The sequence below is a fragment of the Callorhinus ursinus genome, unplaced genomic scaffold (assembly GCF_003265705.2).
Source record: "Callorhinus ursinus isolate GAN/ISIS: 27379988/994484 unplaced genomic scaffold, GSC_fseal_2.0 scaffold23, whole genome shotgun sequence".
In the NCBI taxonomy this organism is placed as follows: Eukaryota; Metazoa; Chordata; class Mammalia; order Carnivora; family Otariidae; genus Callorhinus; species Callorhinus ursinus.
This window is the reverse complement of record NW_027397085.1, coordinates 20,684,828-20,705,565: the sequence shown is the minus strand read 5'-3', so window position 1 is coordinate 20,705,565 and position 20,738 is coordinate 20,684,828. Positions and strand designations below refer to the sequence as shown.

General features: G+C 35.7%; 1 protein-coding gene across 1 annotated transcript in view; it reads left to right on the top strand.

Moving 5' to 3' along the window:
• The window catches only part of SPINK5 (serine peptidase inhibitor Kazal type 5), a 169,069-nt gene that overhangs the window by 86,966 nt on the left and 61,365 nt on the right, over nucleotides 1-20,738 (top strand). Inside the window, exons 3-6 of the mRNA XM_025892453.2 lie at nucleotides 6,525-6,645; nucleotides 7,955-7,980; nucleotides 12,325-12,452; nucleotides 14,111-14,183. Coding sequence (XP_025748238.1) covers nucleotides 6,591-6,645; nucleotides 7,955-7,980; nucleotides 12,325-12,452; nucleotides 14,111-14,183 — 282 coding nt within the window. The 5' untranslated portion in view covers nucleotides 6,525-6,590. The remainder of the gene's footprint in view (nucleotides 1-6,524; nucleotides 6,646-7,954; nucleotides 7,981-12,324; nucleotides 12,453-14,110; nucleotides 14,184-20,738) is intronic.

The window sequence follows — 20,738 nt, the reverse complement described above, 5'->3', positions numbered from 1 at the left end:
AATCACCTCTTTAAAGGACCTATCTCCAAATACAGTCACATTCTGAGGTACTGGGTGTTAAGGCTTCAAAATATGAATTTTGGAGAGACACAACTGGGACCATAACAGTTGAGTGTCTGAGCTGAGTTAATTACAGATGTAGGTAATGTGGTCTCTACAGTGTGTGGTATTTAAGGGCATGGGCTTTGGAGTTTCACTGCCTTTATTTGCAATGATGGTTATCAGTTGCAAAGACTACTGCTTACAGGCTGTATGAACTTGGGAAAGTTACAGTATTTCACCAAACCTCAATTTCTTTACCTGTAAAACAGAATGAAATAGTTACTCTTTAGGTTTATTGTTATTCCTGTCAGTAATGCACAATAAATGCCAGGAATTTTATATTTCTTTGCAAAAAGTTTTATAAAGATATATGTCAAAAAACACATAAATTATCTTTTCCAAATTTTGCTTATAAATGTAACAGTTTTGTTTTTGCTTACTGTATACACAAACACATGTAAATATTTCACATGTAAAATATGCAGCATTTTTCACCAAAATCCCTCATACTAGCTACTTCAAAGTTAATTCACTGTGATTTTTTTTCAAAGGACTGTAGCTCCACAAACTTCTGTTTCCTATAGTCAGAGTGAATTCTAGGAGACTTTGGAATGTACTGAATCTCCAGGTGACAGTGTAGAGTCATGTAACCGAGCTCCTGTAGCATCAACTGTAAGGATATTGTATTTAAGAACCAAATATAAACCAAAACATAAAACTTAATCCAATTAAAAATTAGATATTGAAACTTTCTTGTTTTCTTAATCCTAATCTAATAAAAGCAACAATTATATCTATAAATAGCAGGGTCTGTGATCCAACAGTGCCCATCCCATCTTGTTCTTAGATAAAAAAGATGCCTATCTCTATAGTTCCTTTGCTTTTGTAGACAAACAGAAAGGAATTCTCAGAGAGGGAGTGAAGCTGGCTGTTAACACAACAGTGCAAGATAAGAAGGTGGGTAAAGGCTGTTTTCCAGTTAGTGTCTTTCAAAAAAAAGGATACAAACATGCTATATTAATGGGGGAAAATATGAGAATTATGGGAAAGGAAATTAAGAATTAAGAAAATAAGAAATAAATTATTTCATCTTCTAAGACCTGTCAGTCGTGATCACAACACATTTCCTTTTGCCCTAGTCATTATGGCTATATGATTGTGTGTGTGTGTGTGCATGTGTGTGTGTGTGTGTGCAAGAGGAGGAATTAGAAGAACGAACTACATTAGCAGTAGCACGCTGTCCCTAGTTTATAGCACCATAATGTCTAGATTCTCTCTGAACCCCCTGAAAGGCTCTGGGTTAGCCACATTGGGTGTACAACGTGGCAAGGCTGGGATTACTTTCCACGCTAGTTCCTGCTCTGGGGCTCATTCATGGTACCATTTCGGGCAAGTAAGAAAAGGATAACACCTTCTTTGCTACCTCACATCATTGCATAAACAAATAAGAGAGCTAATAATGGCAGATTGTTTTGAAAGATGCAGAAAGTGATTTTGATCTATAATATAGTTATTTATTAAACTATTGTGATCATCAAGGATACCTCTACATAGAAAAAGAGATTTGAATAATAGTCTGATCACTTTGGATTTTGAAATAACCTTTGTATTCAGTAACACTACTGGTCTACAAAACCTTGTTTACTTTTACAGTTTTCTCATCTCTTCCCTCTGTGTCAATATCCTTAATATGAATTCAGATTCTGGGTCACCTGACACATGTTCTGAATTGTAAAGTTTGTGCTTCTTATAATCAAGCTCCATTCCTTTGTGATGAGACAAAAAAAAGTTTCTACATGTTTGATGAATAATTAAGAGCTGAAGAAAAAAAGATGCAATTTGGAATTTAAGGAAAAGTACTCACACTCGCTGGCCTGTCTGGCTGTCACGCCCTTGCGTCCTCCGCTCCCACCACCCGCTGGAAACCTGTCCCTAAGCGGCAGGGGGGTGGGGAGGCGGGCGTGGGCATGGGGGCTTCCGGAAGCCTAGGCCCTAGGACACGCAGCCCGGCCCGGACCGCAGCTCTGCACGTTAGTCCCCAGCACTGTGCAAGGCTAGAACAGGAGGAGGAAACCAGTCCACAATCCCTGCAGGACAGGAAAAGAAGGGGAAATCTCAACATGGAAAAAATTCTACAATGAAAAGTAAGAAAAGCCAAAAAGAAAAGCAAGGCTAAAACCAGAATATGAAGTAGAGCCTGAAGATGAAGGAAAATCGGGTGAGGAAGAAAAGCTGAAAATGGAGGGGAAGTCAGGGCATGAGGGAAAGTTCCAGAATGAGGGACAGCCAGATGATGAGGGACTGCTAGATGATGAGGGACAACCAGAAGATGAGGTAAAGCAAGAAAAGCTGGGCAAGTCCAAAAATGAGGGAAAATCACTATGTGAGAGCAAGCCAGAACCCCAGGCCAAGCCTGAAAGTCAGCAGTGGGCTGCAAAAAAGCACCTGGCTGAAGATTACATGCCTAGGAAAGCAAAAACAAAAATGGACAGGGGTACCCCTTGATTCCCCCAAGGACTATCAAGATGACTTACAGGAAAGGCAACTTGGGATACAAAAAAATGATTGGAGGAGACACATGCACCCTGATGTTTATAGCAGCATTATCAACAATAGCCAAATTATGGAAAGAACTCAAATGTCTATTGCCTGATGAATGGATAAAGAAGATGTGGAATGGGGTGCCTGGGTGGCTCAGTCAGTTAAGCATCTGCCTTCAGCTCAGGTCATGATCCCAGGATCCTGGAATTGAGCCCCACATTGGGCTCTCTGCTCAGTGGAGAGCCTGCTTCTCCCTCTCCCTCTGTTTGCTGCTCCCCCTGCTTGTGCTCTCTCTTTCTGTGTCAAATAAATAAATAAAATCTTAAAAAAAAAAAGAGGTGGTGTGTATATACAATGGAATATTACTCAGCCATCAAAAAGAATGAACGCTTGCCTTTTGCAATGACATGGATGGAACTAGTGTGTATTATGCTAAGTGAAATAAGGAAATCAGAGAAAGACAAATACCATATGATTTCACTCATACGTGGAACTTAAGATACAAAACAGATGAACATAGGGGAGGGGGGAAGAGAAAGAGGGAAGCAAACCATAAGAGACTCTTGACTATAGAGAACAAACTGAGGGTAACTAGAGGGGAGGTGGCCAGGGGTGGGCTAAATGGGTGATAGATATCAAGGAGGGCACCTGTTGAGATGAGCACTGGGTGTTGTATGTAAGTGATGAATCACTAAATATTACTCCTGACACCGATATTACACTATATGTTGTTAACTAACTAGAATTCAAATAAAAACTTCAAACAAAAGAAAAAAAGGAAAGGCACTTGGGCAGCGAGGAGATGATGAGAGAATGTGGAGATATGTCAAGGAAGAGCTAAGGAAAAAACAGAAAGTGGGTAGTTTACATTGGATACAATGAGATGTACAAGATCCATTCTCCTCAAGGGGCAACAGGAGTCAGGGAAGTCAGGAATGGAGGTAAGGGCCAAAGGCGCTTACATGATATTCCATATCTTTAATGCCTTTGACATTCAACTCTGATTTCTCTGATGAGAATATTGCTGACCCTGCTTTCCCTGACAGGCATTTGCCAGGCTACGTGCTTTAACCTTAAGTTGAAACTTTGCTTTAGGTATCGCTCTTGTTACCAGCAGCCTTTTGACCCAACCACAGTGTTCTCTGTCAGTAGGACATTTTCACGCATTTGCGTCGAAGAGACAGTGATGCAACATTGTGAAATAACAATAACTAAGAAATGGTTTTCAGAACCACACACAAAAAAAGCACCCTGATAACCCAAACCCCAATTTTCTAAAATCTCCCACCCATTCATTTGAATTTAAATTTTGTGGTTTTCAGAAACATGGAGTGATTAACAAAGTATGCAGTGAATCACCTCGGGATTTAAAACATTCCTGAAATGAAATGGAGAAAGAGTCCTGATGCCAACGGGCAGCTGACCATCCTTCCAATATTGGGGCTCCTGGAATCTTCTTTTGGCTCCCTCTCCTCACAAAAGAGGCTCTCAGTTTCAAACCTCTTATTCATCATTTCAGGATGACCTGGGTGGCAGTGAGGAGCACTTTTCCAGTAAGAAGGTAACCAACTCCTCAAGCTTTCCTCATAGCAGAGATTCTTCAGAGCTACAGTCATCTTTAGGTTCTTTTGTTCTGCCCTCACACCACTTCCACTCTTGGGAATACTATCTATTTGGGCTAGATTTGGCATTCATCAGAGCATATCACACAGGCACCAATTCTGTGAGGTGCTAAACTGACAGAGTGTATTCTTGGGACTCATTTCATATGATCTGACAGAACAGATAAAAAATAAAGAGTTAGTACTGGTATGTCATTATTTAGAAGACATTTTCACAGAGAAAGCTAAGAAATCAATGCTGATTGAAATCTTGCAATGACTTTGACAGATTTTAAACAGCAAATGCTTTGATTTGTTTTAGATATTGTGGTTTAGAACATAATAACAAAATGAAAAAGAAGACTTATGTCTTGACTTCTTAATTTCACTTCAGAATGTGTTGGGGGTGTCATTACATGCTGAGTAGGCTTAAAATCTGTTGGTGAGGTCAATGTGCAAGAGATGTTGACTTTTCTTGTACCTTTGAAATTACCTAATAATACAACTACATCATTGTAATGACATAAAAATGCAAGACCAGCTATCATTAACTATAGAACTTATCACTATACTCAAAATTGTTCTAAACCTTACACACACACACATACACACGAATTACCTCTAACTCTTACAACAATTGTACAGTGTAATTTTATGACCCCTGTTTTGCATATTGGGAAGCCAAGGCAGAGAGAAAATAAATGACTTGCCCAAGGCAACATAGCTAGTAACTGGTGAGTCAAGATTTGAACCTACATCTACCATAACTCAAAGCCAGGCTCATTTCCTTATGTTGTGTAGTTGCAAAGACAGGAATAGAAACAAATTTCCTGACTCCCTGTTCCATTCTCTTTCTATTAAACTATGATGGATTAAATTTTCTAATCTGTAACAATAATGTAGCTTGAGCTTGCTTTCCATAGGCACTCATTTTACTAAACCACTGGAAAGAAACAAAGCACAGACCTTGAAAACAATGATTACACTTTTAGAGGAAATAAGTTATTTCACACACAAAAAATGAAAATACTCTGGCTTTAATGGCATTCAGAATATTGACATCATCATCAAATTGGCTAGCCTTATTTCAGTTTTCTGGAAGAATCTTTAAAAGAGCTTTGATCCCATAAAGTCCCAAACTTTCCCTCTGTGGATGTGGAGACCCTTTGGAGTACTGGAATCAAACCGTTTGGCTCTGGCTTCAATCATTTTTGCATAATTTTTCAGGTATTAGAGTAGAATAAGCTGGTAGACAAAAGGCATTACTTGTAAAATGGAAGAAGGAACTAAGGAGAAGATAACTAAGGAGAAGATACTTTCTCTGGAAAAATCTTACATTGATTATTTATATTTATATTTTTAAGTATTTAATTCTTTATTTTCTTCCTGAGAGAGTAAATAATGAGTCAGTATTGGAGTAAACTTAATTTAGGGGGAAATTGATTGAGCCACATTTTTCAAACAGTAATTTGGGGAGTGATGGGCTGTAGAAAGTTAAAGTTTGAGCCTCTAATGTTTATGATTACAATGTTTGGTTAGACTAAAAGATAAGGCTTTAGAAAGAAAATGTCCTTCAGATTGAGAATTTTTGAAAGTAGTTATGTGCAAGCTTTGATTTCACATAGTTTCTGCCTTTATCAATGTGTGATGGAAGCAATGTATGGAGTTAAATAAAAAGTGATCTTCCTCAAGTACCACCTCTGCCTCTTCCATCTAAATTGTGTGCTCTTAGGAAAGTCATTGTCCTTTTTCAGGATTTTGGCTTCACCATGTACTCAGTGTTAAAATCTTGCTGAGTTATCTCTTTGAGTTGTTCACTCTAACTTGTACATGAGTCCGTGGCACTGAATTGAGACCCTTCAAAACACCTGCAGATGGAAGCACTAAGAATTCTAGCTTCTCTTACTCTCAGCAACTTTCTCCAGATGTGGGAATCTGTAAGTCTCTACCTGACTAGTAGGATAACTCATCTGTCTTCTTTCCTCCCCTCCCACTTATGAAGGGAGCCCAGTTAGAAACATGTTTGTCTGCAAAGTTCTATGTCTGGTCTTGGTGAAGAATTCAGTTCTTACAAAGGAGTATGGAGTGTTAAACTTTAATAGAGTTCTTGGGCTCAATCTATTGCCTTTTGGGGGAGGTATCATGAAAACATATCAGAACTGTGGAAATAGACATTATCTGTTCAGATCTGCCATCTTGACAGGATGCTAAAGGATGGAAACTAAATTGATGTGGTATATTAAGTCTAGCATGACCTAGAACAACTGGTTTTGTAATGTTGGTTGTTGTTGTGGGTGTCACCAAGTATATAAAAAGTGAGCTGCATCTCTATGGGTTCAGTCCTAGAGCACCAGCTGGTGAGCAATGCACAGAGCCGACTTGTAATAGACTTACATCATCTTCAACATGAAGATAGCCAAAGTGCCAATGCTTCTGACCCTGGCCCTTTGCCTCATACAAGGTGAGCAATTTGCATGTAATCTAAGCCTCTTCCACACATGGCAAAGCCCTGGGCAGGGACTTGTCTCTCTCCCCCTACTCCTCAAATACGTGTATATATGTAAGTATGTTTGTGTGATTATGTGTATGTGTGTATGTATAGTCTTGAAATATCTTACCAGACACAGAGTTTTGAAGAATTATATATGTGGCTTAATAACTATGTTGTTAACTTTAGAAATGGCAAATAGTTTGACATAATCTGAATTTTTATCCATGAGAAATCCTTCTATTAATTCTGTATTGGTTCTGAAAGCTAATAGATTCTTCTTCATCTTCCTCTCACCAAGCATATTAATTCATACTGTTGGGAATTATATATACTGTACATATAGATGATACTAAGCATATCAATTCATGCTGATAGGAATTATGTGTATAACAGATATTTAAAACTTAGATGTATATTTTATAAATAATAATACTATATAAACTATTAAAAATCAAATTTAATCATCTATTCTTATTTTAAAGTAGTAGTGCCTTCTAGCATATTTTATTTTTGTGTTACCAAATCCTAAATGGATTGAAAGCATATCTCTTAAAAGGTAAAGACTTTTGTGGGAAGTAGAAGGTAGTTTTTTGTATTTGTTATTTGAATTTGAAGGGAACATGAATTTCCTAGGCTCAATCTTGTTCTGAAGCATTTGTATTTTTTTAAAAGAAAATCTCAGAGATGGAGAGTCAGGAGATCATTATATATAAATGATGCCCACTTTCCTAAAATAAGTGCATAAGTACAAAAGGGAGTCTGTTAATGAAAGAGTATAATAGCCTATGATTTTAATTAATCTCGATTTTTGTCAGATCTTTGAGTTTTGTAGATCTAATAAGGAGACAAGTTTGCCAGAATTCAGAAACTTTCATTTTATGTGCATATATGATATAAACTTTATGCTACATTATAATTTTAAATTATAATTGACATGATATATTTGTTATATTATAATTTTAAAAGAGGTCTGCCATACTTTGCTTTGAAAGGATCTCTTTGAAATTAGATATTTTGAAGGGGGTTAGAAAGTACATGAGTATTGTTTTCCAAAGTAATTAGACTTTTATGAGTGACTAGACCTCTGTGAGTACATGTACTGATTTCCTGGGGCAATGCCCCCATTTTATTTGCCATGGTAAATTTTAACGTGTTCAAAAGCAATTTGTGGTTTTATAACATGCAATCATTAAAATAAGCAAGGCACTACACTGAGTGAATTGTTATTTGTTGAATATTTTACATTCCCTTAACTTAGGTTTCTGTATTTTTGTCCCAGGTGCTGCCAGTGAGGATGAAAATCAGGTTAGTCCTGCTTTTTCTGTTCATTGAATCCATTCCAAAATCTCTAAGGAAAAATGGCCTGTGACCAACACCTTCACATTAATAATACAGACATATGATACTGATAGGTACTAATAGCTTTTGTTAAAAACACAGAAACAGGTCTTTATGAAGGAAGACATGAATCACACACAGACACACAAACGCACACACATACACATCAATGTATTAATGATGATGGGTGCCTGCAAGAGCCAATCTACCATGCTAAAGGAGTGCTTTCAAATTCCATAAACAAAGCAGTGAATTAGTATTGTTCGATTTAATAGCCGAAAAAGTCATAACAAACATAGAAAGCAGAAATAAGTGTCCTTGTGATCATTGTGTATGAAGGGGTTGTCTGTACCTTGTATATGGTCATTGTCTATATTTCATTCAGTAAACATTTTCTGAGTATCTATCATTTGCCAGACCCTGTTTGAGTTGTTGGGGATATTGGAAAATAAAGAAAATAGACAAGAACCTTCCCCTTGTGGAGCTTACATATTAGTGGAGGAAAACAGATAAGTTAATAAGTAAATTAGTAAAATATATAGCACATTAAATGATGATTAATGCTAGGAGGAAAATGAAGCAGAATGGAAGATAGGAATTCCTGGGGATGAGGTGGTATCAGTTCTTCTTAGGATACTCAAGTAAATATTCTCTGAAAAGATAGTATTAGACCAAGGATCTGAAGGTAGTAAGTCCTGAAGATTTTTGCAGGTGACAGCAGATCAGGGAGAAGAATCTGGGATAGAGGCCTTGACTCAGGAGGGTGCTTAGAGATCTTTTGTTTGAACAATAAAAGAAACATTTCTCTAGAAGTTAATTTTTTTATCTATTTGGAAAAAAAAAGTCCAGAGCCAAATACACACACACACACACACACACACACACACACACACACACACACACCTATGCCATTAATTCAGCACTTAAAATAGTGCTAGGTGTATAGCAAATGTGTGCTATGTCTCTTAAAAGCCATGAACATTAAAATAATAAACCAGTAAAACAATGCTTTTCTATAATGAAACTCTTAGAACTATTGTTAAAATGCTCTCTCGTTATATTTTAGTGTAACATTTTTTTAAAGAAACATTTCAGGAATGTTCTAGAAAATTTCATCATACTTTATATAATTTCATCTAAATTTGCTGTGTAAGGAGAGGTTCAAAAACCTTTATAAAATAAGTAGGGTAGTAGAGTAGAGTAGAAAAAAAGTTGGATTGGGGGAATCAAAGAGCATGCTTACTTGCATGTTTCATACTGGCAAAAAGAAGAGTATTGTGTAAATCTCACTGTGCATGAAGCCATAATTTTCTTTTTCAGAGTCTTTGATAATGGGTGGTGATTCTGGTGGATATTTTTAATTTTGCAACTGTGACTTTTTATACCATTAAACTTGATTTCACTGGAAAATAGTTTAAAAATAAATTTAACCACCCTTTATGTTGGCATAAGCAAGAATACAAAGAAATAAATATGTCTCTGGAAATATTTCTTACAACAGTCTTTGTATATTTCATCAGAAGTGATGAAAGAAGTCTTTGTATGTTTCATCAGAAGTGAAAACTATTGATTTAGTCTTTCTTATGGTGCTGGAATTTTTGTTCTCCAAATTCAGTAGCTTGAGTTCTTACTAGTGCCAGAAAAGCATGTTGAATGTAATAAACATGAGCCAGCACAGCACAGGAAAGCACCGTAGTGCCCTGCAAGGATCTTTACCATATACCTAAATTTATCATCGCAGAAGAGTTATTATAATAGCCAAAAGGAGCTTGTTAGTGCCCTAACACAGAGTGGGGGTGATGCCAGCTCCTGGGGGACTTTACTATGCTGCTAAAGGAGGGTGGGTAGAAGACAATGGGCCAGTAAAGGAAGGAGTTTGGCCCTAGAGGGCTTTAGTTTTTCTGGGACATGTGGAGAAAACACAAACAACAGCAACAATAACAAAACAAAACAAAATGGAAACAAGCCAAAAGACTGCAAGTAAAAGCTTGCTAAAAAGTGATCTCCTCACCTCAGGATGCCTTTTTGGTGTAGATCTGCTCCTCTTTTAATGCTCTCTCATGGTTGGGTAATGGAGAGGACATTCCTTCTTTCCCAGGGAAAACCCACCTCTTACTTTTCAATTTGTATGGCCTTTTCCTGTTTGCCAAGAGAATACATTGGATTATTTCATCACTCAGAAAAGCAGCATTGAGTTCTATCTTAACTAATTATAATTAATCTTAACCTTCTCTCTGGGTCTTGGTTGTCCATCTGTAAAAAAAAAGAAAAAAAAAGCGGGTCTTTCCAGAAATTATGCATTCATGTCATTGTGACACTGGAGAAGTCCAATTCAGGAATTATCCTCATTGGTAATGTTCTTTTTCAACTGACTGCTGAAAACTATAAAAAGCTTCATTCTAGTATTTCATGAATCTTTGTTTTCAATGCTTTCTTTTTTTAAAAAAAAAGATTTTATTTATTTATTCATGAGAGACAGAGAGAGAGGCAGAGGCAGAAGGAGAAGCAGGCTCCCCGCTGAGCAGGGAGCCCAATGCGGGACTCGATCCCAGGATCCTGGGATCATGACCTGAGCTGATGGCAGATGCTTAACCGACTGAGCCACCCAGGTGTCCCGTTTTTAATGCTTTCTTAAGACCTGCCTCACAAGGGATATGTTTCTATCATAAAAAACACTAGGCTCCTCTCTGATTCTATGACAAAGTATTATCTAGACTATGTAGAATCAGTTATATCCGGCAAGCTAAGCAGTAACTTGCAATGTTGGCATAAGATACTGTAAAGTCAGAGACTAGACAGATCTCAAGAGGCCCCAGTCGTCAGACTGTTGCCAGAAATTATTGCTGGGCTACTCAGATAAGATCACTGGGTGGTGATAATAATTTGAGAGATATTTTAGTAGGTCACCCCACTGGCAAAATTTCCCAGGGCTGGTCTCTGATATTATTTATTTATTCTTCTTCACCATTAATCATTCTTCAAGTGCTACCAACTGCCTCCCATGTTTAAGAGGCTAGGTGAAGTACATCATTATCCATTCGATGGTAAGCACAGTTTAGGCAAAGATGCTTCCACTTTATTGCTATATCCATGCACCTAGCTATATCTGTGTCACCTAGCAAAGTAAATTAATACTGTAATGAAGTTTTGTTGACTGATTTAATGATTATTATAAAGATATAAGAGGCTGGACAGAATTCTTTTTTTTATTTCAATTATTTAACATATAGTGTATTATTAGTTTCAGAGGTAGAGTTCAGTGATTCATCAGTTGTGTGTAACACCCAGGGCTCATTATATCACATGCCCTCCTTAATGCCCATCACCGTTACCCCATTTTTTTTGCAAAATCAAAATAAAACCAAAAAACCACGTAACTTAGATTCCAAAGGCTTGCTCTAAAGGCCCACTGGATTTTCTAAACTAATAGGGAGTATAACATATTAAATCAGTACTTGAGAGATAGTGCAAATGCGCCATTGATTTTAAGAGTGACATATAGCAAGCTTTCCATAAAATATATTGACTTAACCTTTTCAGCAAGCTTTTTGTGTTCCTTTGGCAGTAATTATTATTGACCTACTGTGTACTAGGTATTTTATATGTGTCATATTCCAATAATAGTAATCACAGTAATAATAAAACAGGAGAAGGAAGGAGGGAGGCTAATGTAATTATTGATTATCTACTATGTGTCAGGCACTTTGAAAGTTATACATACTTATAATATTTAATCCTCACAATACATATGGAACATAGGAAATTATAGCCTCTATTTTTACAGATAGGATAATTTAGCCATTGAGAAGTTAACTTGCTATGGCTATTGGGCTTGTAAACTACAACCCTGGAATATAAGGTCAAGTCTTTCCATTTCACTAATTGTTTTTGGAAGAAAGCTTATTAAGTAGATGGACAGTCCAGTCATTGTTTTTGTTTATGTTATTTGTGTCGATTGAGTGAATGGCTTCTATACAAAGCAGGTACTGGTCTTTAAATAGTATTGCTGGGGCGCCTGAGTGGCTCAGTCGTTAAGCGCCTGCCTTCGGCTCAGGTCATGGTCCCAGGGTCCTGGGATCGAGCCCCACATCAGGCTCCCTGCTCAGCAGGAAGGCTGCTTCTCCCTCTCCCACTCCCGCTGCTTGTGTTCCTGCTCTCGCTGTCCCTGTCTCTGTCAAATAATTAAATAAAATCTTTAAAAAAATAAAAAATAAAAATAAATAAATAGTATTGCTCAAGGAAGTTCTTAGAAGGTAAAGTCTTACTTTGATGAGATTTCAGTAAACACGCTTTTTTTCATCTTTTCCTTAGGAAACATGCGATGAGTATCAGGCATTAATGAAAAATGGAAAATTATTTTGTTCCCAAGATAAAAAACTTTTTCAGAGCCCTGATGGAATAGCCTTCATCAATAGATGTGCCACGTGCAAAATGATATTGTGAGTAAAATTCCTCTTTAATTGTTTGGGTTCCCAGCTATTCTCTGGACCAGTAAATGTATTCTTTTTATATTCTGTCAAATGTATTTTTCTAACTCTAAAAGATTAAATAAAAATGCTTAGCAGATCACTCTGATACCTCTTAATCAGGTGAAGTTGGATAAGTGCCACCTACCTGAAAAGATTTTAACAAACGCTCAAATGGTGTTCCAAAGCATTCCAGAGGGTATGTAGCACTTAATAGACTTTTGAGGAAGTAGTTCCAATTTGAGTTTCCTGACTCTGGGAAAAAAAGAATTCTTGGGTCTGTTAAGCCCTGACTCTGTTGTGCCCTTGGGACTGAGAAAAGCCCCCCGGGGGAAAGATGCCAAACTCTCCTTATGGCAGCCAACCAGTAGAAAGACTTAAGCAGGACACATCCTGATCCTGTGAGCTGCCAGCGTCTGTACACATTTCAGATTATGCTAGGATAACATAGTCTAAAGAACTGATTTTAGCTTGCACCTCCCTGCAGCTCAGGAAGGGTGAGTGTCCTGGAGGTTTACTGACATCTATGCAATGCTTCTTTGCTTCTTTCCTTCTCTTCAGTGACACCCAAAGGTGAAAAAAGGCTTGTTATCCATCGAAAATCCTCAAATCAGAGTGTTCTAATCTGTTTTTGAACAAGGAGGTCATCTTTAATTTCTGACCACCATCAAAACTTCAACACTGATACCAAGCCAATGCTAAGCTTATCCACTCAAGATAATTATGTTGTTATAATTAGCTTTTTAAATGCCAGGGAGTATGTTTCAGGGGATTTAATTTGACCTAGTCAATAATATTCGGTTAATGAAGCTGTGATCACACATGCTGCGCCTAGTGAAGAAATCGTAGAAGATGGAAGAAGAAGGGCAAGATTTAGGGGGTGGGGATGAGGGAGACCCAGGGCAAGCTGAGCAATTTTTTCTTATTCTCTTGAAAGCTGAATGTAAACCAACAGATATATTATTTACTATAAAGCTTCCTTCTTGTTATATAGGGTGTCTTGAAAGGGGACTGAAACTATGAATATAATACATTTACTGAAAAATAATTTAAAATAAAAATAAGCTGCCTTGAGGCATACAAGACAGGTTATTTATCTCTTTGACGTCACTAACTCAATTATAGTTTTTGTTACCTATTTAAATTATGTTGGAATAATCTTGGTTTCTTAAACTGGAAAAGACATGTACAAAGCATAAAAGCTCTCCTTAAATTTCTGAATTTGCTCTGTGGGACCTTACAGTTTAGAACCAGAACCAAAACAAGCAGATAGATTTTGGTTCAGTGTGAATATGGTATTTCCAAGACACTATCCCAACGATGTAGAGATGGCTTTTAGAGTTGGTTACCACCTGGAGGTTGGAAGCTTTTAAAGGGGTCGGGGAGTAGTCTGTTGGTTGTGCGGTTAAAGGTAGGGATTCTTGCCTCTTGTAGAGCCATGTCTGAGATATTTTTCAGCACTGAGGAGAGACTTATGGTGCCTGAGCTAATTTCTGCACGTACCACCCCCACATGTGATATACTAGATTGAGCTGAGGCAAAGAGTCAAAATTAAGGTTGACACGTATGCAAATCTTTCCCCCAAACTGGGAAAGATTGTCTAAGCTATGCTACTTCCTGCTCTCTTCCAGGGAAAAAGACGCAAAATCCCAGAAAAGAGCCAGCTATTTAACAAGAGCCTCCCGGGCCACTGCCCCAGAAAAGGTGAGATTATTTGAAGTCAACTTGTTGTAATTGCTTTCAAGATTATGTTTGACTCTATTTAGAGCTATCTGTTTATTTCCTAATTACTAGGTCATACCTATTGTGAAGCCAACAACTTAGAAGGGAGGGAACATGGCTTAGTCCAGGGGTAGGCTAAATCTCTGGTACGTCTTGTCCATATGCCCAACCCATGACCCAACTCTCAGAAAACATTCTGGGCACTGACAGACACTAAGAGGTGGAGTAAGTCAGTGTGATGTCTGCCTTCCATGGTCATTTCTCATTCCTCCTGTCCTGTCTCAGCTTCAACAAGAACCTTCATGGAATTATCAGAACTAATTTCAAATGTCAGAATTCTTGCTCACAGTCTGTATCACTTGGACAATTTCTGTATCTCTGGGGTCTCATTTTTTTCATCTGTGAAAAGGAATGTGGATCAAATGAGCAACTAACTTTAAAAAGCCAAATACAGTGTTTAACATATGTTAGCAGGCATCTGATTCATTTTATTTCTTTTTTCTTTTTTTCTTTTACTTCCTACTGCATGTCCTTTCTGATACCTAGAGAGTTTCCCTAACTCAACTAGAGGTGCTTATTTATATCTATTTTGCACTTTGGAAAACAGGCTAATATTTGTTTGAGAAAAGTATTCTGTGGTAAAAAAAAATGGTTTTTAATAAAAAATGGAATAAAATGAAAGAAACCATAAAGATGCAAGCCCCACACAATGATTTCACTTTGTAATTTTTTTTATTTCTATGAAAAAATAAAAATACTAGACCCGGATTGAGGGAAATTTCTGGCCTACACTGTGTCACAGTAAGCTGTTGACGAAGCTGGGGGTTATCACTAGGAATCCTGACAACTATTCATATCACTCCAAGTCTCCTGGGTAGTTTCTTCTTTTAGTTCCTCCTCTCCTGTCCCTGACACATAATTAAAACGATCAGTCAGGGAGACACACCCAAATTACTGTAACATCCCTGGACTTACCAAGCTAAAATTTTCCCCATTAGTGTTACTTAGGAATGTCTGAGAATCTTAGCCTCCACAGTAAATCTACTCAACCACATTGTTTGCTTGAACTCAACTGGTTTCACTTTTAAAACAAGAACACAGTCACCACTCAATTCGTCAGTCACCGCAAATCCTTTATCTGAGCAACAGCGAGCAGCTTCTGTGCTCTACAAAATCTCTGAAGATCAGAAAATTTCCTGGTAAGTTCCAATCCTGCCTTTAACTGTCACATTTAGAGAGAGGCTCATTCACTAAGATCTATTCTCCTTCTCCATCCTCTCCTCCGCATCTTTTTCCTTCATGAGAAACTGATCAATGATGTTTTAAGATATAAAACATAAGCCAATGACAAATGAAAAAATGAAATACACGTACATACCAATTATTTTTATTGTTATGTTAATCACCATACATTACATCATTAGTTTTTGATATAGTGTTCCATGATTCATTGTGCATAACACCCAGTGCTCCACGCAGAACATGCCCTCTTTAATACCCATCAGCAGGCTAACCCATCCCCCACCCCCTCCCCTCTAGAACCCTCAGTTTGTTTTTCAGAGTCCATCGTCTCTCATGGTTTGTCTCCCCCTCCGATTTACCCCTCTTCATTCTTCCCCTCCTGCTATCTTCTTCTTCTTCTTTTTTTCTTAACATATATTGCATTATTTGTTTCAGAGGTACAGATCTGTGATTCAACAGTCTTGCACAATTCACAGCGCTCACCATAGCACATACCCTCCCCAATGTCTATCACCCCATACATACCAATTCTAACAAAACTATTTCTAAATATTGCTAGTCAGATGTAAATGTTGAATTTTAATCAAATAAGATTTTTAAGAAATAAAATTTTGGAATTCTAAGACATTATACCTTTCTGTTATCATTTTATGCCTGAGTTATAATTTTTACCTTTTAAGTCCCTATGATTACTTGTTTTGCTACCTAGGAATATACTTACTTACAAATTAAGGTAGTCCATATTTGGCTGCAGGCCCTTTGGGTAATTTCTGTTTAGACTTTTACTTGTTTGTGTTTGAATGGGTTCATGTTATTACATTGTTTTTGTTGTTACTTTCCCCCATAAGAGAGAAAAATCTACTACTTTCTCTGCTTAGGTTCCTCCCATCAAAAATCAACCCTGATGCTCACTTTCAGAATAAGGTGCTCTTCCTGCTCAAGAATTTTCCTCCTACAGACAGCTTTTCTCACTTGCATCATCAATTTCTTCTTCACTAGTATGTCATTTTTTCACTTTCCAACTCTAATATCCAATCCATTTACAACTCTCATTGGTATTGTCTCCAAAGTCTATCTCAAATATGACTTCTTTTCACCATTTTCATTTCTATCACCCATAGTCCAATTCTTCATAATCTTTAATGTATTTGGTCCATGTAGAGAATTTTATTTTTTAAATTGATTGATTCCTTTATTCAATGTTTCTCGTTGATGTAGGTTGCCAACTATGTAGGATATTAAGTTCTTATGTGTGTATATGTGTGCTTCTGAGTTCCCTATTCTGTTCAGATGAGCTCATTGCTTTAATAACTAATAAGGCGGGTCCCCTTTCTTAATTCATCTTTTTCCAAGTTCACTTACCTATACATAGACATATATTTTCCCATATACTAGAAATAAAAAGTTTATTGAGTTAATGTAAAATCCAACTTGAGTTTGGGAACCCAAAGTGATTAGGGATACAAAGAATTTATCAATTAATTTGAGTAAAATTGACCTTTTTATAATATTAGCCTGCCCAACTCAAGAACACAGAATACCTTATCATTAATTCATAATAATTTCTGTCTACTTTATGAAATCTATTAAGTATTCTCCACAGATTTTTATAATTTTTGCTAATACCTAGAAAATTTGTCATTGATATTTTGTTTGGTATTTTGTTTATAGTATTTCTATCTGGTTATTGTTGGTATAGACAATTTCTATTGATTTCTACAGGTTGATCTTACATTGAACAGCTTTATGATATCTTGTGTTGATTCTGATAGTTTATTAATTCTATCATTTTTTTTCTTGGTAGTTGATCACGTTATCTGCATAAAAGGAGATAATAGGTGTTTTATAACTTCCTTTTCCATTTTCTCACTCCTTTATTTCTTTTTCTTTTCTTATATCATTGGCCAGGATCTAAAATTCCATAGTTAAATAGTAGTGATGATAATGAATATCAGCTTGCCCTCTCTTCATATATTAAAAGGAATATATCTAGAGTTTCTCCATTAACTATGCTTACTGTAGGTGTTTTATAAATAAACTTCAGCAAGTTTAGAAAATTCCTTTCTGTTCTTAATCTCCCGAATCTGTTTTGATCATTACCAAATGTCTTTTCTACAACTGTTAATATAATTTTCTGATTTTTCTCTTTCAGTCTATTAATGTAATAAATTTCTTGATAAATTTGCTTATGTTAAACTATTAATGTTTTCTTAGGGTAAATAATACTTAACCATAATATATTTTTAATACGCTGTTGAATTTGGATAGTTAGTATTTCTTTTTTTTTTAAAGATTTTATTTATTTATTTGAGGCAGAGAGAATGAGAGAGAGAGAGCACATGAGAGGGGGGAGGGTCAGAGGGAGAAGCAGACTCCCCGCTGAGCGGGGAGCCCAATGCGGGACTCGATCTGGGGACTCCAGGATCATGACCTGAGCCTAAGGCAGTTGCTTAACCAACTGAGCCACCCAGGCACCCAGATAGTTAGTATTTCATTTAGAAAATTTGGAACTATTTTCATAAGTAAAACGAGTGTATACTTTTCTCTTTTTAATTATTCTTGTCTGGTTTTGAAATCAATATAAAATTACCCAAATTCTGGAGTTGACAAGCATAAGTCAAATAAAAAATTCAGTAGAGAGGTTCAAAAGCAGCTTTGAGGTTGCATAAGAAAGAATTAGTAAACTTGTAGAAAGATCAATAAAAGTTAACAATAGAAATAGAGAAAAAATATTGATGAAAAATAGAGTCACAGAGTCTCTGAGGTAGTAAGCATGCCAAAACATGTGTAATAGAAATACCAAAATTAAAGGGAGATAAAATAGGCAGAAAAATTATTTCAAGAAATAATGGCCCCGAATGTATCATGTTTGATTTAAAAAAAAAAATTACTCATTACATTCAAGAATTTCAGCAAGTCCCAAATAGGATAAACAAAAAGAGATTGAAACTTAGGCCTATCATGATCAAAATGTTGAAATCAAGAGAAAATTTTTAAAGTGGCAAAAGAAAAATGACACATTCTTTATACTGGTTACAATTAATGACTGGCTTCTCATCTAAAATAATGAAGGCCAGAAGACAATGGAATGGCATGCTCAAAGTGCTGACAGAAAAAAAAAATGTTTATCAATATTCTATGTCCACCAAAATTAATCTATAAAAATTAAGTCAAATAAAGATAGTTCCAAATCAATGAAATCTGAGAAAATTTGTTGCCTTCAGACCTGTCTTACTAAGTCATAATAAGGGTAGTCCTTTAGCTGAAAGGAAATGACTCCTAGATAGTAACTTGGACTTCCAGAAAGAAATGAAAAGCACCAGAAATGATAAATATATGGTTAATATGAACTAGTTTGTAAATATATTTCCCTTATTTTCATCCAGTTTCTTTTCTTTTTTTTTTAAATTTTTTAAAGATTTTATTTTTTCAAGTAATCTCTACACCCAATGTGGGGCTTGAACTCACGACCCCAAGATCAAGAGTCCCATGCTCTACTGACAGAGTCAGCCAGGTGCCCCTCACCTCGTTTCTTTTAAAGATATAATATTACATAAAGCAATAATTACAATTCTGTTTTATTGGGTATATAGATAAAATATTTAAGATAACTATAGTGCAAAGGGGAATAAAGGAAATAGAGCTGTATTAGGGCAAAGTTTCTATATTTTAACAGAGTTAAATATTAATCTGTAATAGATTGTGATAAATTAGGAGGCATATTGCAATTACTAGAGTAACCAGCAAGAAAATGACATATATATAATAAATATATAAAATCAACACAAGAGTTAAAAAGACACACTAGAAATATGTAACCAAAAAGAAGGCAGTAGTGGAGGATAAAGAAGTAGAAAAGGACAGGAGCATATTGAAAACAAATAGAAATGTAGCAAATGTAAATATATCAATAATTATACTAAATGTAAATGATTTAAATATTCAAATCAAAAGGTGGAGATTTTTGTATGATTAAAAAAAGCAACTATAAACTCTCTCCATTACATACTCCTTAAATTCAAAGACACAAAAGGTATGAAATGATGAGTGATACCAGGTCAAATATAACATGAGAGAGCAGTATTTGCTATATTACCATCTTACAAAATAGACCTTAAGACAAATAATATTATTGGAGACAAATAGGGACATTTTGTAATTTAAAAGTATTAATACACCAGGAGATATAACAATTATAAATGTATATGCTCCGACTAACAGAAGCTCAAAATGTATGAAACCAGATATGCTATAATTAAATGAAGAAATAGACAATTCAACAATAATAGTTATAAATTTTAATATTCTACTCTTAAAAATTGATAGAACTAGACAAAATATCATCAAAGATATAGAATACTTGAACAACACTAGGAACTAACTGAAATATAGAGAGTGTTTCCCCAATTATTGCGGAAGGTACATTCTTTTCAAGGAACAATGAAACATTCTACAAAAAGACTGAATACTAAATACTAGGATATAAAATATATCTCAATAAATTTAAAAGAAGAAAATCATATAAAGTATGTTTTCTGAAAAATAGAGTCGAATAGAAAACCAACAAGAGGAAGAAATTAGGGAAATCCCCAAATATTTGGACAGTAAGAAGTAGGATTTTCTATATATAGTCAATTTTATTGACTAAATATAACTGGTGGATAAAAGAAACAATCTTGAGAGAAATTAGAATATAATTTGAACTGAATAAATACAAAAAACATAATTTGAGACATGAGTTTAGCTAAAGCATTGTATAGAGCTTTAAATACCTCAATCAGACAAGAAGAAAGGTCACAAATTAATAATCTTAACTTCTACATTAAGAAACTTAGAAAAAGAAGAGCAAACTAAACCTCAACCAAGCAGAAGGAGGGGCATAATAAAGATTAGAGCAGAAATCAATACAATACAAAACATTAAAATAATAGAAAGTTAATAAACCAAATGTTTTTCTTTGAGGAGATTAACAAAGCTGGCAAACCTTTGGACAAATTGACCAAAAAAAAAAAAGTGAGAGAGAGAAAACAAAAATTACCAAAATCAGGAATGAAATATGAAATATCAATATATACCCTAGAGAAATTACAAGGATTATATTAGAATATTATGAACAAATATGTGCCCAAAAAGTAGACAACTGACATGAAATAGACAAATTCTTAGAAATACATGAATTACTAAAAACTGACCCAAGAGGAAATAAAAAATCAAAATAGATGTATAGCAAGTAAACAAATTGAATCCATGATTAAGTGAAAGAAAAGTTCAGATTTTGTTGATGACCCCCACCAA